General features: G+C 45.3%; 1 protein-coding gene across 6 annotated transcripts in view; it reads right to left on the bottom strand.

Annotated features, from left to right (window-relative positions):
* The window catches only part of grip2b (glutamate receptor interacting protein 2b), a 1,006,802-nt gene that overhangs the window by 28,807 nt on the left and 960,496 nt on the right, over positions 1-17,499 (bottom strand). For all 6 annotated transcript variants that reach the window (XM_038810787.1, XM_038810785.1, XM_038810786.1 and 3 more), the window contains 2 exons: positions 10,252-10,363; positions 719-955 (listed from right to left, as the gene is read on the bottom strand). In XM_038810787.1, coding sequence (XP_038666715.1) covers positions 719-955; positions 10,252-10,363 — 349 coding nt within the window. The remainder of the gene's footprint in view (positions 1-718; positions 956-10,251; positions 10,364-17,499) is intronic.

Raw genomic sequence — 17,499 nt, 5'->3', positions numbered from 1 at the left:
TATTTAGATGGAGTTTTTCACTACAATTATTTGATTTGAAAATCATTCACATGACTGGTAGAGAAAATATCATTGTTGATGCACTGTCATGAGTGTTCGGACCCTTGTGTGTAAATACCTTGAGGTATATTTTATGTTAATGCATGCTTTGAAATCTTTGTAATGTTAGATGAAGTAGAACTGATAAGATATGGTTGGGAAATGAAAACATCTTTCAAGTCATTTAACATCAGTGGGGTTCTTTACAGTATGCACACAACAATCGTCTTCCTAGTTAACAAATATAGCCCCGATAAGACTCGTCCATCTCAATACATGTTGCGCAGAGACACGTGTTTCTGTCCAGTATCACCAGCCCCAATTGTTCAACACTCATTCTTCTACATGTCATGCAAAGATAACCCTCCTCCTGTGAATCTGGGCCCATTTAGGAGGGAAGTTGAGAAGGGCATCTTTTACATGGTCGGTGCCCTCCTCAAACAGCCTTTTACCACTTGCAGACAACGTGGGACTTTCATCCAGGGTTCGTGAGCAGGACTTGGGACTGAGGGATCTTCGCTGGATGGAGGTTTGCTTTGCCTCCTTGATAAGAATCAAGGAACATGTTGCACTGACACCTCACAGTCTCTCTCTCTCTCCAGGCTGCACTGCAATCAGCCACCCTCTGGCCCTCAGATTAAGCCGGAAATGTTGGATGGTGCTAGCTGTGGGCACTCACCTTGTGCAATTCAACAGGAGTGGGCAGTGTTATTTCCTTAATCTCTTCTTTGATCCTCTTCAGTTCCAATCTATTGTCCTTCTTCAGCAGCGCAGGCACTGCTGGGCGCTCACTCTGGTTCGCACTACACTCCAGTGAGCCCTCTTCCTGGAGTTTTCCCAGCGCTGGGTGGTTTACCGATTGTGCTAGATGGCCTTCAATCCCCAAAGTCAGCTCACTTCCAGACATTATGGAAGCCTGTGGAGAGGTGACAGAGTTTACAGCACTGCACATGTATGGCAACATAGGAAACATGAGAAGGAAGGGAGGCAATTCAGGCTGAATCTGTTCTGCTCTTCACCTGTCTTAGCTCCATATCCCTGAATATCCTTCCCTGACAGAATTCTATCTAGATCAGATTGAAATTTTCAACGGATGCTCAGCATCATTTTTGAGGAAGATGATTCCAGATTCCACTATCATTGTGTGAAGAAATGCTCCTGAACAGCCAAACTACACACACACACACCTTATTCTCGTCTCCCCCACCAGAGGAAATACTTTCCCTCTATCTACCTCATCAATTACTTTAATCATCTTAAACTCAACTAATTCACACTTTAATCCTCTGTATCGATAGCTATTTGAGGGGGGGGGGGGGGAATCACTCATGGGGCCATCCAAACCTCCTCGCTCCGCCGTTAAGATCACAATTATGTCCATGACAACAGCGATTGGTCAGTTCTCCACGCTGTATAACCCACCATGAACACGTGTGAGCAGAGAGAGATGGTAAAAGTGTTCCACTTGAGATAAGTCCCCTTTTTTAACACTTAGATCTGGGATTCTACACGGATAAAATAGTCAAGGGGTGAGGGGTTTTCAACAAAGAATGATATTCATTTAGAGGATATTTGGCGGCACATTCAATTAATTTCTGATTGATGAACAATGCAAATGTGCAAATACCTCAGGCTTTCGATGGTTCAATCAGCAAATGAGCAGGAAGTATTTTGTCCACATTGCAATATTTAATGGCTTCATTCTTGTTGGTCACTACCGGTTTGAAACAGGACCGCTGGTGGCCATGTCAGCATGCTGCATGGACTATATTATTTTCTCTGGCCAGATATGTGAATAGATTGTTGCCACTGTTCTTAGATGGGGGCCTGTTCACAGATCATTCATTGTGTTGGATCAAGCCACTCCATTCAACTACAAACATCCTGAGGAAATGTTCACAGCGCATATTTGCATGGAGGCTGTATTTGTGTGGCAGTTAAATCCTACAAGTATACACCAGATATCTATGTGGAAGCGGTGACCCTGCCCCACGGGTGTGAGCTCATATTTACTTGGCTGGGTCAGCTTGCAGCGATTTAACAGCTAGCTTGTCATTAATTGCCTCAGGGTGGGCCTTCTGCGCCCATCTGGGAGGTCGACTGGCCAGATAGAGGTGCCAGCCAATCAGATGGCCAGCAGTTCTCTTGTCCCAGCAGCAATGACCATTGCTGGGACAGCACGGTGGCACAGTGGTTAGCACTGCTGCCTCACAGTGCCATGGACCCAAGTTAAATTCTGGCCTTGGGTGGTTATCTGTCTGGAGATTGCACGTTCTCCCCGTGTCTGCATAGTTTTCCTTCGGGTGCTCCAGTTTCCTCCCACAGTCCAAAGATATGCAAGATAGGTGGATTGGCCAGGCTAAATTGCCCCTTAGTTTTCAAAAATGTGCAGGTTTGGAGGGGTTATGGGGTTGTGGGGATAGGGCGGGGGAGAGGGCCTTTATAGGGTGCTCTTTCAGATGGTCATGCAGACTTGATGGGCCAAATGGCCTCCTTCTGGACTGTATTGATTCTATGGATTCCATGGAAACAGGCAGGTCCAACATCAAGGAGTCACGTTGTCAGAGACCTGGGGCCGGACTGTCAGGCCCGATGAGTGGGAAGGGGGGAGGGGGGCTGGGATTGGAGAGGCAGTAGTGGCACGGGGCATGGTGGGGAGGCCTTTTGTTGGGCACAGCTTTCCCTGACATGAGGTACCCCTCCCCTTCATCCCACAGTGGCCAGATTTTGCGTGGTAGCCTCACCATGTGTCACTGGCACCTACTGGTAAAATACTAGCACCAGTGGGAGGAGGCCTCTAAATGGCCACTAATTGACTGAAGGGAGGGTGGCTGATGAGCCAACAATTGCACGAGAGACGAGTTGCTATACAAAAGTTAGGCTTTAATAAGCTAGAACTTCGCCCTGCGGTCGACTACAATAAAATGGACGACCGCTGGGCGTTCTTACTATTTATACCTCGGTATGGAGGCGTGGTTAACTCAGCCTCTCGACCAATCGGAGAGCCGTCACATGACTGGTCTCAACCAATCGGTCGAGAGGCACATGACCGACCAGGGCCAATGGTAAGCCGGTGTTCTGCACCAATGGCAGACAGCTATGCAAATCATACCACCACATTGGCCACCTGTGTATCCCCCTCTGCTGGTAAAATCCCAGTGGAGGCAGGCTGGTGGCGGACATGGTTGCGTCACCATGGCACCCAATTTTATGGACTCCACTCCCCGACACCTGCCAGCCCATTTCCGGGGATCTCTAACATTCCACTCATAGTTTTATACCCTTTACACTTATGTGGCTTTAGCAGAATTTGGAGCTATACTGCCCATGAGGAGAGAGCTGTCAGTCTGGAGGTATCGAGTGTGAGGCTAATCAGAACAAATTTTCAACTTGGCTGCTGGGTGCCAAACTGCCAGCACAGATCAACTGCCAAGTAGTGAAAGTGGGAAGTGTCTGTGACGATAGCCCCTGTACACAACCAGCATTAAACTCGGGCAGTAAAGTGGAAACTTTCCCTGATATGTCATGGGCCAACTTTTGAGATATCGCAAAAGAGAAGAAAGCAAATCAGTTCTGGAAGGGAAAGTTAAATTGAAAATTTGCGTAGAACAACATAAAACGTAATGCACAGAAAGCCGACACTCAGCCCATCTGATCCATGCTCCCCGTCATCCTACTTCACCTCACTGTATCAGATCACTTGACATCCCTTTTCCCCTCGGTGTTTATCTACTTTCCCCTTGAAGGCATCCATGAACATAGGGAAGAGGAGCAGGATGAGACAATTCGGCCCATTGAGCCTGCTCGGCCATTCAATATGATCATGGGCTTCAACTCCACTTTCTCGCCCACTCTCAATATCCCTTAATTCCCAGAAAGACCAAAATTCCATCTATCCCAGAGCCTTAAATATATTCAACAATGGAGCACCCATAATTCTCTGAGGTGAAGAATTCTGAAGATTTACAATGCTTTGAGTGGATAAATTTCTCCGCATCTCAGTCCCAAGTGATCAGCCTCCTTATCTGGACTCTGTGCCCCTGTGTTTGAGATTCCCCGACCAGTGGAAACAATCTCTCAGTGTCCACCCTATCAAACCCCTGCAGAATTCTGTAGGTTTCCACAAGATCACCTCCCGTTCTTCTAAACTCACGAGAATATAGACCCCAATTTACTCAGCCTCTCATCCCAGGACAATCCCCTTATCCCAGGTTGCAATCCAGTGGACCTTAGCTATTCAACTATCCTGTCGTAAAAAGTCCCACAGTCTGAGTAAAGATATTTCTCCAGAATTCCCTTATTGGATTCAATGTTGACTATATATATTCATGGCCCGTAGTTTTGGTCCCCTTCACAAGTACAGAAGATGGTTAGGTGCTTTAGAACATCCTGTTTAGCTCTCTGACCAATATAGGGCCATAGTTAGGATACAGCAAAGAAGGAGACTATTCGGCCCATCTTGTCCATGCCAACCCAAAGATACCCAGGTGCCCTTTCTAATCCCATCTTCCTGCACATGGCCCATAGTCCTGCAGTTACAGCACTTCAGGTGCAGATCCAGGTACTTTTTAAAAAGAGTTTAGGGCCTCTGCCTCCACCACCAACTCAATATGTTTCATAATTTCGTAGACCTCCACCAGGGTCTCTTTCTAGAGAGTCGAACCATAGCTTGTAAAGATTTGTCTGACTGATAGATCTACTCCTGGGCAGATTTCTGCTTCCCGATATAGGTGGAAATGGGGACTGGAAACTAAAACATTCCAGATTTCTGACTGGAAATTCCAATTAGCAGTGCCTTCCTGATCCATGCTATTGTTGAGCAGCCTTTTCACAGCCTGAAAAGAGCTTGAATGCAAATTCCGCATGAACCTCTTCTGAGGGCGACGTTGCATTGTGATGACAAAGGGGAATCCGAATTTCCTGCCCACTCTCGTGTGCTGCTGCAGATATTGGAAGCCCTGATAAAACCCGCCAGTTTTGAATGTTTTTGATCACTGGGAGAAGCCTGCTGAGGAATCGGGAACTTTCTGACAGGTAAGTGTTCAATATTTTCATACCATTAAATGCAACTATTAGATATTGTATTGTAATGCAAATGTGTTTTTAATGCAGGATTTTATCACAGGACTCTGTTCTCCAAGGGTAGGTTGACCATTACATTGGCCACCGTTGTGTAAGTGTTGCCATGCATTACAGTACTTTTCCCAATGATGAAAGTGACATAGTGTATTTACAACTGTAGACAAATGTGCTGAGAAACTCTTGTGCTTGGACTGAGATTTAAATGTCCAATGATTTTTTGCTTTGTAAAAATTGACTGCTATTGAATGGTTAAAAACAAATTCCAAGCACATACTACACTCTATTGAGCAACAAGCAATCTGCTTTGAAAGGGAAACAAAACACTATTTGTAGCTTAAGGAAAAGATCACCTAGTGTTTAAGTTTCAAAGGACTTCAATGTTGATATTTTCCAGGATTTATTTTGATAGCTGGGGCTATTATGAATGTTTAGCTGAGATTAAAAGGGTCCAGAACCAATTATCTCAGCAGGGGTGGTGAGGGTGGGGCAGAGCGGGATTGGGGTGGAGGAAGTTGTGGCTGTGTTCACATCTTAATTGATAGCTCGAAGAGGTTAAATGGATTATAAGTATTTGATGTTATAAATGATTAAGTGTTTGGGCAGAAATGTTATTGTCCTGTCATGGTTGGAAAATGTGGTGAGCTGCTCAAAATTCCATTCAATTCAGTGGGAGGGATCATTAAATTCTGTCTTTTGTTTTTACAACATGTTGACTATTTGGGTGGGATTTACATTTCTGAATGGTTTTAAGGATGCGGGTTTTATGCTGTATCAAGCGTCTTTGAATATGATAGTCGTTTAGAGTATTTGATGTTTATTTTTTCTAAATGGACATTTAAAGACATCCTGAACACGACAGATGTGGAAGAGGCAAGAGGGTATGAGAGGACTTGGGGTGGCATAGGGCTATGAGGTTGCAAGTGGAGTATGAGGGGGCATGGAATGAGCATGGGTGCATGTGTGGGCATGGAAGGGTCAAGGGGAATAAGAGGGGACATGGAGGAATCAAGGAGGCACGTGGGTATGAGCGGCGTGTAAGGGTGAAGGGGAGCTTCAGGGAGCATGATAATGGTATGGGACCATTAGGGAAAAGGGTGGCATTGAAAGAGCAAGGGGAGTATAAAAGGGCATGGGGAGCATGGAGAGACATGGGGGATATGAGGGGGCATGGAGGGGTGAGTGGTGGGATGAGGGTGGTTGAGAGGGTGGAGGGGTGATTGTTGGGGGCATAAGAACTATGTTGGAGAGCTGGGCCAATGTCCGAGTGAACAAAGGCAGGCCTTCTAACCAGCCCACCTCGGCTACCGCACTCCTCCGACATTGCCTCGGGACACAGAAAACCCAAACCCTGCCCATCCACATCTCCAGGAGAGGAAAATATGGTGGGTATGGGCAGAGGCGACAGGCCCAGGTTCCTGAACTCGGGAGGTAGCCCGTTTCGTATTTCCCGAGTCCAGCATGAAAATCTCCTTTAGCAGGTCGAGAGTTCAGTATGGTTGGTGGGCTATTGTTTGAGACAGGGTCTTGAGTTTGTATTTCTCCATCCACTGCAGATGAGGAAATCACCTAGCTGCACCTAACATATTTTACTGGAGTGCTGCGACAAGGTATCTCTGTTGAGTCCTGGGTCTTGATATATTTAAGATGAGTGAAAGAACTTGCATTTCTTTACGCTGATCTGAGGGCAAGTTACAGCAAATTGAATCATGCTCTTTGAATTGTAGGCACTGTTGTAGTGAAAAACAGCAACCAATTTACGCACGGAAAGCTTCTACAAATAACAAAGTGATAAATGACCCGAGACCTGTTTTTTTCAGTCATATTGAGGGATAAATGTTGACTAGGGCACCAGAGAGAGCTGCTTCTTTAACATAGTACCATGAGATGTATGACATCCACCATGAAAAGGGGCTCAGTTAAATGTTGCATCTGACAGTGCAACATTCCCTCCGTGCTTCACGGCAGTGTCAGTCCAGATCTTGTGCTCAAGTATCTGGTTTGGAATCTTCTGGCACAGCTGACATCTCAGATAAAGGCATGATAGATATTGGCTCACAGGAAGGTGAAACCTACTGTGTGAGTTTCAGGAGATATTGGCTGAGTGGTAATGTCACTGGTAATCCAGAGGCCTCTGGGGATAGGGGGTTCAAAGCCCACCCCGGCAGCTGGTGAAATCTAAACTCGCTTCATAAATCTGGAATTCTAAAGCCCGTTTCAGTAATGGTGACCATGACAACCATTGATTCTTGTTGAAACCCATCTGGTTCACTAGTGTCATTTAAGGTTGGGAAACTTACCTGGTCTGGCCTACCTGTGACTCCAGACCCACAGCAATGTGATCGGCTCTTACTTGCCCACTGATATGGCCGAGATAGCCTCTCAGTTCAGGGGAAAATAGTGATGGGCAATAAATGCTGGTCTCGCCAGTGATGCCCATATTCCATGAAAGAATAAAGGAGAAAAAAGCAGCCAATAACATTCAACTTAGGGAAAATATCTAAAGTGAAAAGTTCAGGAAATAACAGAGCCATTTGAACTACGACCCTGGGTTTGGTCACTGTCCTGTATGGCTGCTGCCTGAGCGGGGGGGGGGGGGGGGGGGGGATTTCCAGGCTGATAACCAACCTGTTCCACCACAATATGAATACACCTTCTGTGGCCGTCAAATCCCGGAGTGGAACCTGAATCTCCTGCCTAGAGGCAGGGACGCTACAGCTGTGCCACAAGACACAGCCCAGGAGTGAGCTACAGGCTGAAATCTCACCAAGTGGTTCAGATAGTTTATATATAGAATATTGGCGACCCTGAAGCGAGTTATAGACTGGAACCCCCCATCCCTGGGAGAAAATGCACTCTCTCACTGCTCCTGGGGGAGATGGTGGCCAAGTGGTAGTGTCTCGTGTTCGAACCCCGCCAAGGCAGCTGGTAAAATCTGGAATCGAAATCTAGTCTGCCATCGATTGTCTTAAACACCCATCTGGTTCACTAATGTCCATTCAGGAAGAAAAACTGCTGTTCTTACCTGGTCTGGCCTACATGTGATTCCAGATTCACAGCAATGTGGTCGGCTCTTAACTGCCCCTCCCAAAATGGCCTAAAAAATCCATTCAGTTCCAGGGCAATTAGGGATGGGAAACAAATGTCCATCTTGCCAGTCACACCCGCATCCTCTGATGGAATAAATCAAATTGCCATCCCCTCTATCTTGTGCTTGAGCTGTGCCTTGACCAACCTACCACTTCGAAATTCTACTCGGGCAAAGGGGATTAAAGGATATTGGGATCAGGCTATTCAGTTGGACGGTCAGCTATGATTATAATGAATGGTGGAGCAGGCTCGAAGGGCCAAATGGCCTCCACCTATGTTCCTATGTTTCTATTTGTATTGAATATCTGGCCATGTGGGCAGCCACTCTGTCTCCCTGGTACAAATGCCAGCGCTCACCCCCCCCCCCCCCCTCCCCCCATGCAGTTGCTCACCCAATTAGTTTGTCCTCCTCAAGCGATCTCTTTCACTCCATTGCCTAATCCTTTTTCTTCTCTATGATCGTCACGGAGACCAAGACCAATCCGAAGATCCTCCTCTCCGGCAGGCAAAGGATCTTCCCTTCGGCCCTCTCCACCCTCTCCCCCCCACCATTGTTCAGATCCTCCATTTCACTTCTGACACCAAAAATTAGTTTCATCATTTCCACCCATGAATGGTCTTGTTTGACCTTGAGCTTCGAACACCATCAGTCAAAAAGACCACCTAATCCTCGCCCCGTGTCATCACCTGCTTCCACCAAGAGCCATCTGGGCAACAAACAAGAAAAGTAAAGTGACTGGCCAAATTTTAAAAAGACATTGTGAGAAAATGGTCGAGCTTTTGGTTTGATTTGTACTCGTGAAACACAGAAGAAGCAAAAGGCGAGGAGTGTGGGGAGGGGAAGTGAAGTGGTTGGAAGGTGGGGGGAGCTTCAATCCCTCTGGCACCTTCCAGACTAAACTTCTAAAACTCTTCCTTCAGGTTTCAGCTGCCCCAGTTCTACCCGAGACAAACTTCAAATCCCCCAGATCATCACAGCCTGTATCCCATCTTGCATGAGGCAGTGAGATACAGCTAAACCATACGTATCTTTACAATGGTAAATATAAAGGCTTAATTTCCATCTATCAGCTTTAGCTTCGCAGGTCTTGGCGCGTCTCACAATCAGAATATCGGGAGTTCAAATCCCACTCACAGGGACCAGCAGCCAAAACGGAGGCTAAATATTTCAGTGCGATGTCAGTGCTTCTATCATGTTAAGGGATGGGAAAATGCAATGGAGATACAGATCAGTTTTGATATGACTGAATGTTGCAACAGGTTTGAGGGTTAAATGGTCCTGTTCCTGCTGAAAGAGTGCTGGCTTCCTGAGAGGAGCAGAGGGGTTCTCCCAGGTATATTGGGCAATATTTCAGCCTGAACAAACATCACTGGCACACATTAGCTAACCTTTAATCTCAGCTGTGTGTGTGGGAGCTTGCTGCAAGCAAATTGGCCCCCATGTTTCTCGACATGGCCACAGCGACTACACTTCAAACCTATTTCATTGGCAGTGAAATGCTTTTGGGGGCCCCGAGGTTATGAAAGGTGCTAAATAAATGCAAGTCTTTTCCTTCAGCTCCCAGCAGTTTGAACCTATTCACACCCGTCATCACAATGCAGCGAGGATCAGCAGTGAAAGGGGAGGGTAGGGGCGACACAGGCCCATTGCTCCCAGGATTCTCGATACAGGCACTTCACTTTAACCCAGGTATTGTTACCCCCTCATCTGAGTAAGTCGGCCTCAGTTCACAATCGTTCTGCCTCTCTGTTTTACCCCCTTCCCTTAGTGCTATGCTGGCAATGGTCTCACTCCGGCATCGGGCATGCAAGCTCATTCCTTGAGTGAGAGCCTGCCCTCATCCACAAGCCACATCAATCCCCCCGCCACAGGTCTACAATACCACCCGTTGCCAAGTGAGCTTGCCCGAAAAAACACCCACCCCCTCCAATCAAAGAGGTAACCCAATTGGGGGAAGGACGAAGTCTCATCCTGGCTGAGGCCTTCAAAGGAGAAGTCATGACCTCACTGAAGTAGAACAACAATGACAAGAGTAAAGTTACCTCAATTTCTCTTAACAGTTCCGATTGTCCACATGTTTCTAAATCTTCCAGAGCCTGAGACCAAAAATTGTCTTCCTGGTCTTGTTCGGGTCCGTTGTGGTTGCTAAGGTATCTGTTTAACGTACGAACCAAAGTGTCAGTATCTTCAACTCTATGCCTTCAGCAGCATGGGGCAAAGGTCACGCTTCTCTTACTGTCTGAACTGAACCGGAAGTGAGGAGCCAGTGGGCGGCTGGGGGAGGGGGAGGGCGGGGAGAGGTGGGAGAGGGGCGGAAAACTGCCAATCTTCACTTGGGACACACTGAGGGGGGAACTGACAAGGGAAAGGGGAGGGAAAAGAGTGAGAGAAACACAGCTCCATCAGATTCTGAAGACTGGCACATGCAGTGCAGGCAAAGGTGAGGCCTTTCAGCGCGGAGGGAGCCACTCGGGAAATAAAACAGGAGCAGCAAAAGAGATCGGCCATAAAGAAAAAGACATCATGAGCAAATGGTTGAGGCTTTCGAGTGATACACAGAAGCAAAAGAGGAATGGGGAGGGGAGGGGGGGCGGGGGGAGGTGGTGGAGGGAGCCGGGTGCCTCCCAGACGCACAGTTAAGAAGGCTGATGGGAAAGGTGCTCAGAGCTGAGACACAGACAACCTGGGAAGAGAAAAAGAACAAAGACAATGTGACAGACAACAAGGTGAAGGGCGGGAGGAACAATGATGAGAGTAAAGAAACTGTGAGTTATCACGTTCACACATATCAACACATGCACACACGGTGACCTAAAGGTGGGGAGCAATAAACTCTACAAGATGTGTGGTCAGTAATGAGATCCCTATATGGGTCAGAAGGGGAGGGTGGGGTGGTGGGGAGGAGATTACACAACGTAGGAGGGCGAGTGCCTGGTGAGAGAAGTCTTGCTGTGTCAAGATGATTCATTATTATCCTCTTTAATACTAAAACAGCAGAGGCACACAGTTTTCCCTCTTCAAGCTTTACAGCCCTTCAGTACTTTGGCCTTTTATGTCCTACCTCTTCCTCAATGCTTTTAAAACACTTTGTTTCCCTTACTCCCTCCCTCCATCCTCCTTCTCAGTTGTGAACAAACTAAACAGTTTCCTATTTCAAGAATACAAATCACGCAAAAAATTCTGCAATTAATTCTGCAATTTTCCTTTTAAAAGACCGAGTTCTGTGTGCTCTCTAACCCGCCCAACTACCCCACGCTTGATTCTCATGTCAATATTAGTTCCTGATGGGAAACCTCTGGACTCGAGATGTGGTTCCAGCTTCCCCATCATCTACATCACCTTTCCTTGGAACCATCGGGACCTTCTTCCCCGCAGCCCCCACCTGTGGTGCCTGTCTCTTTAAAGAGAACAATTGCGAACAATTCCCCCGGTGAGTTCTTCAACCGCGGAGATCAGAAGGCTCGAAGCTTCCATCCCACAGCCTTCACTGATTGGCCAGCAATAGGGGGTGGAACGATTGGCCTCGGTGACTCTCTGGGTTCAGGATGGATAAATGAGCAACGTGAGCTGTGAAGTCTTCTCGACCACACTCACAGTCACATCTCAATGTGAAGTAGATCTGTTACTGAGTCACATCACAGAGAAGGAAATCAGCAGGGTTTTTTTTGTTGTTGCGGTGGAATGAAGGGGGGACACATAAGACCATAAGACATAGGAGCAGAATTAGGCCACTCGACCCATCAAGTCTGCTCCGCCATTCAAACATGGCTGATATTTTTCTCATCCCCATTCTCCTGCCTTCTCCCCATAACTCCTGATCCCCTTATGAATCAAGAACCTATCTATCTCTGTCTTAAAGACACTCAGTGACTTGGCCTCCACGGCCTTCTGCGGCCTCCACCTCTGGCACCTTTTTTTTCCCACAGGGTTTAAGATGTCGGGTTCAGAGGTTCAGATCCCACTGGTCTGTGGAACATCAGATTGGTGTGTATCACCACAATCCAAAACCCGGATTCAAAACGCTGCAAAAAAATCATCAGCTTCATCCTTTTCTCAGAACAATGTCACCTCACCGCACCCCACGGCAAAAAGTCTCAACTAACTTACACTGCCGTTGTCTTCACTCTTCGAATGATTTGCATCCTCCACATATGGGTCAGCTCTAACCTGATTATTTCTAGCTAAAGCACGGGATTAGCACACAATATAAAATGCCACAGTAAAATGGGAGGTGCTATATATGGTCTCCTACTCCCACATACTGCCACCCCCTACTATTGTACCAGCTCAATTTTACTTGGGTCCAATTGCCTATTGACTTAGGTCCAATTGCCTATTGACTTAGGACCAATTGCCTATTGAATTCTCTCATCAGGCTTGATGGGACGAGCTGGTGATATGAGGAAGCTGCATATCATTCGAAGAATGTGGAAGATCGCACGGGGTGGGTAAACACTCTGTTAGTAAATCGCAGGGGTGGGTAAACACTCTGTTAGTAAACATCCTAAACACATTGTGGGAAGATAGCAACGGAGGCAAAATCAGTGACAAGGAACCACGATAGTTACGACTGGGACAGATGTGCTCTTTGGTACCAAGTGCAGACAGGAACGCTCAGTGAATATGTGAGGATTACTCCATGTGACATTGTTACGCGATAATTAAAAGAGGTACCCCAGGGAGCAGGCTATAAGATGCCCATAAGTTGGGTCAGGACTGACCTTTCCTCGGTGTTATGTATCTGGGAATACATTCCTGCTGCTTCTGCGTCACGTTATGTGTCATGATATCAGCAGAGTGTTTGCGTGGGCTTTGATCAGATCACCACCTTGATTGTCTGGGCAACACCCTTAATAAATCTCTCATCATGTTTTACAAGAATCCAGAGTGTGGGTACTTCCGTACCTTTTCTCTTTGCGGCAACAAAGAAATATAACAGGAGAAAAAAATTGGTGATGAGGACTGAGGCAGAAAAATCGCTGGGGAAAATATTTTTGTCGGGGTACTGTGGGATGGCCTGGAAGCAATGGAAGATGCTTGGGACTGGACTCGCACACATACAAGTGTCGGGCGAAGCACTGCTGGCGATGTGAGACACCGATGTGATGAATTACTAAAACTTTTTGACAAAAGCAAGGAGATGGACAGTCATAGAAAACTGGCTTGCATTGAAGTGAGCATGGTCTGGGCTGCAAGGGTCGTGCAAAGTTACACGGGCTGCAGGGAACGGGGATTTTGAATCTGCCGACTCTGCGTGGATCACTATTCGGATGAAAAGTCGAAATGCTCAGGCAAAAAGGAGAAAGGTTTCCTAGTTGCTTGTTCAAGGGATTGTTTGTGCCACAGTTTTCAACACTGTCGGAAGGGAGGAAGCGTAGACCCGGAGAGTTGGAATACAAAAATGGTCGGAAAACCAGCCACCATGAACACATTTGATGAGGATTATGAAACATGGAATTAATATGATGAAAGATTCAAATTGCTTTTAATAACTAACTGGGAACTTAAAGGTCACAACATTTGTCAGCTCAGTTGGCCGTGAAGCGTTTATGCTGCTGCAGAATCTTGTTCGCCCAGCAAAACCAGGAGACAAGTCCTTCAGTGAATTAATGAAAATTTTAGAGGGACATTCCTCTCCTAAACTGTTACTGATCACAGAAAGGTTCCCATCCCACCACCGTGGTCAGGAAGAAGGTGAAAACGTTTGACTGTTTATCGTGTTTTTTAGAAGTTTAGCCAAGTATTGTGAATTTGGTGCAACATTTGATGATACTCTTCAAGGCAGGTTGGTTTGTGGATTATGTAGTGAAGCTATTCAGAGGAAGCTGCTTATTGTAAGTGATTTAACTGTAAAAGCTGCTGTGGAAGTTGCCACATCTACGGAGCTTACTACGAGAGAAGATTCGCAGATAGGGGCTGGAGCAAAGATCCACAAAATAGATGCCACAAGGCAGAGAGCTGGAAAGATGCAACCGTGTCACCATTGTACACTGGTTGGATACTCAGTGGAGCAATGCTGGAGTAAATTGAATACAAGCAAGTGGTAAGAAGGGTCATATTGCCAAGGCATTTTGAGTTCAGCAAACTTCTCTTACACCAAAAAGTAGCAACAGAACAATCCAAGTATCTACAAATTAGTGGATGAAGTTCACGAGACAGCGAAACATGAGCTAAAGCTGGGTCTCTTGTCAATCGGGGAGATAAAAAATGTTTTTTGGCACATCCAAAACTTGAAGGTCAGGAAATTAAAATGGAAGTGGATACAGGTGCAGCAATAATGCTAATACCTGAGAAATTTATTATCAAAAGCTGAAGCCTCTGCAATTAAGCCCGTCAAATGTGATCCTAAGGAGGTGCACTGAAGAGATTGTAGCATTAAAAGGATGCATTATATGAAAGTAGAAGCAGACTGGCAGACAGTGAAGTTGCATCTTCATGTTGTCCATAGAAACTTTCCTGCTCTATGTGGCAGAGCATGGTTGGCTAAGATCAGGCTTAACTGGCAAACAGTCAATCAATTAGTGGATTCAAAGAGTAACTTGCAAGATGTATGAGAATGTGTTCGAAGATTCACTAGGCTCTATGACAGGAGTTGAGCTACACCTAAAAATCAAGCCAGACAGCACACCCAAATGTCTCAAAGCTAGACCTGTGACCATATGCCATCAAGCCTAAAGTTGAAGAAGAACAGAAAGATTAGTAAGGACGGGAGCCATTGATACTGTTACTATGTGTGATTGGGCGACACCAATTGTTCCAGTATTAAAATTGGATAGCTCAGTGAGAATGTGTAGAGATTTTAAAACTACTATTAACTCAGTTTCACGTATAGCTCATTATCCACTGCTGCTATTTGAAGACTTGTTTGCTGGACTTAATGGAGAACAGAAATTAGTAAAATTGATCTTTCATAAGTAAATGTGCAGATGAATGTGGTTGCCGAATAACAGCCACCACTCACCATCGTAACTCACAAAGGTCTGTTTCATTATCGAAGACTTCCTTTTGGAATAACATCTCCACCTGCTTTTTTTCAAAGATCCATGGATCAAATTCTAAGTGGGTTGAATGGAGTGCAATGTTATTTAGATGATATACCTATCACCAGTTCAAGGGAACAGGAACACTTGGAGTCTTTAGAAGCTACCCTGAAGTGGTTATAGAGACACAACCTTAGTGTTACAAAGGAAAAGTGTGACTTTTTCAAGTCATGTATAAAATACCGAGGTCATATTATTGACAGAGATGGTTTATAAAATGAATCAAAGAAAATTGCAGCAATCTTAGAAGCACTATGTCCTCAAAATGTGACACAAGTAAGGTCATTATTAGGATTGATCATTATCAAACTAAATGTGTGCTGAATTTAGCAGACGATTGAAGCCTTACACACTTTGCTATGTGTAAATCAGGCATGGCATTGGTCAGAAGAATGTGAAAATGCAAACAACAAAGTGATAGAAACTTTACTGAAATCAGAACTGTTGGTTCATTATAATCCAAAATGAAGTTGCAATTAGCTTGCAATTCCTCACCCTATGGGGTTGGTGCAGTCATCTTGCACATTACGCCTTCAGGAGAGAAACGATCGATAGCATTTGCTTTAGGCACTTTTACTTGAGCAGAAATTAATTACTTTCAACTGGAAAAAGAAGCTTTGAGCATCATTTTCGGTGGGTGTCATTTTCCTCTTTGACGGATCATCGTAGATTGTAAAGATGGTCATTGATATAGTTGGCACACATTTACGATATCCAGTATCGCAAGTCAGAGCAACATGCAAATGCTGATGCTTTGTCACTATTGCCATTACAAGTCGAGCATGATCCAGAACACAATGTTGTCAAACTTTTGTATTTCTCCCTCGTGGATAGTGTACCTGTGACTTCATCTCAAGTTCAAAGATGCACACGAACCAATCCAGTGATGGGGAAGGTGATGGACTTAGTCCAAAAAGGAACTTTATCGGACGTTCATAGGGAAAATCCAGACCTGAAGCCCTACATCATCCGAAGATTTGAGTTGATAGTACAGAATGGAGCTTTACTGTGGCTAATCCGTGTGATTATTCCTCAGTACTGACATAGTAGAATCCTTGAACAACTGCATAAGGGACATCCTGGTGTGGTAAAGATGAAGGAACTGGCATGCAGTTATTTTTGGTGATCAGGATTCAATACTCAAATTGAAGAGAAAGTTGGGCAATGCCAATCTTGAGCAATCTAAGGAACACGGCATCATTACGACCATTACATCGTGGAATGACCGACTCACCAAGGCAGAGAATACACACTGATTACACTGGTCCACTGGAGGGTCACATGTTCTTGGTGACTGTGGATGCCCCCTCGAAATGACCAGAAGTTGCGATAATGAAGTCAACAATGACTGAACAGACCGTTGAGAAACGAGACAAAATATTCACAAGATTTGGAACAGGGGAGCAGATTGTCAGTGATAATGGGGCACAGTTTACTTTGAGGGAGTTGAGGACTAATTGAAAGGGAACGGTATACATAATATCGAGTCAGCTTTTTATCATTCAGCATTGACTGGATTGGCTGAACGTTTTGAACAATCATTAAAACATTCTATCAAAGCATCGAAGGACCAGGGGACATTATCAAGAAAAGTAAACAAATTCCTAATATCCTACTGGAACACTGTACATGCTACCATGTAAAGTTCACCAGCAATGCTGTTGTTCAAGAGGAAACTATGAACACAGTTTAATTTTTTAACTCCACCTGATACTTTAGAGATTGTCAATCGACAGCAACAAGCACAAATTGCTCAGAGGGAAAAAAAATTGCTAAAAAGCGAATACACAGCCAGGGAGAGAATGTGTTAGCTAGGAGTTACACCACCAATGAGAAATGGGTATGAACTATGATCCTAGTGAAGACAGATCCAACATCATACACCGTACAGACGGATGATGAAAGCGTTTGGTGATATCATGCTGATCTGATCAGTTACTTGCTGCATGAAGTCAGTTTGCAGAAACCTCCCAAGAGGTTCTACCTTTAGAAGATCTGGAGCGCTATACTTTGGAGCAGAGACCAGAGACAGTGACGAGTTCAGATTTTGTTTCTGAAGACTTTTCAATGTCTATAGTGACAGATACTTAAATAACTACTCAAGATGTAAGATCTACAAAAAGGAAACTTCTGAGGGTGCAAATAGTCGGGTTCAAAATCGTCAAATTCTTTTATTTTGGAAAAATATTCTATTGAGGATTTATATATTTACACATCAAACACAACCATACAACAAAGCTAGCCAACAGG

The sequence above is a fragment of the Scyliorhinus canicula genome, chromosome 11, assembly GCF_902713615.1.
Source record: "Scyliorhinus canicula chromosome 11, sScyCan1.1, whole genome shotgun sequence".
Taxonomy (NCBI): Eukaryota; Metazoa; Chordata; class Chondrichthyes; order Carcharhiniformes; family Scyliorhinidae; genus Scyliorhinus; species Scyliorhinus canicula.
Note: the sequence above shows the minus strand (reverse complement) of the source record. Positions and strands in the feature narration are given on the sequence as shown.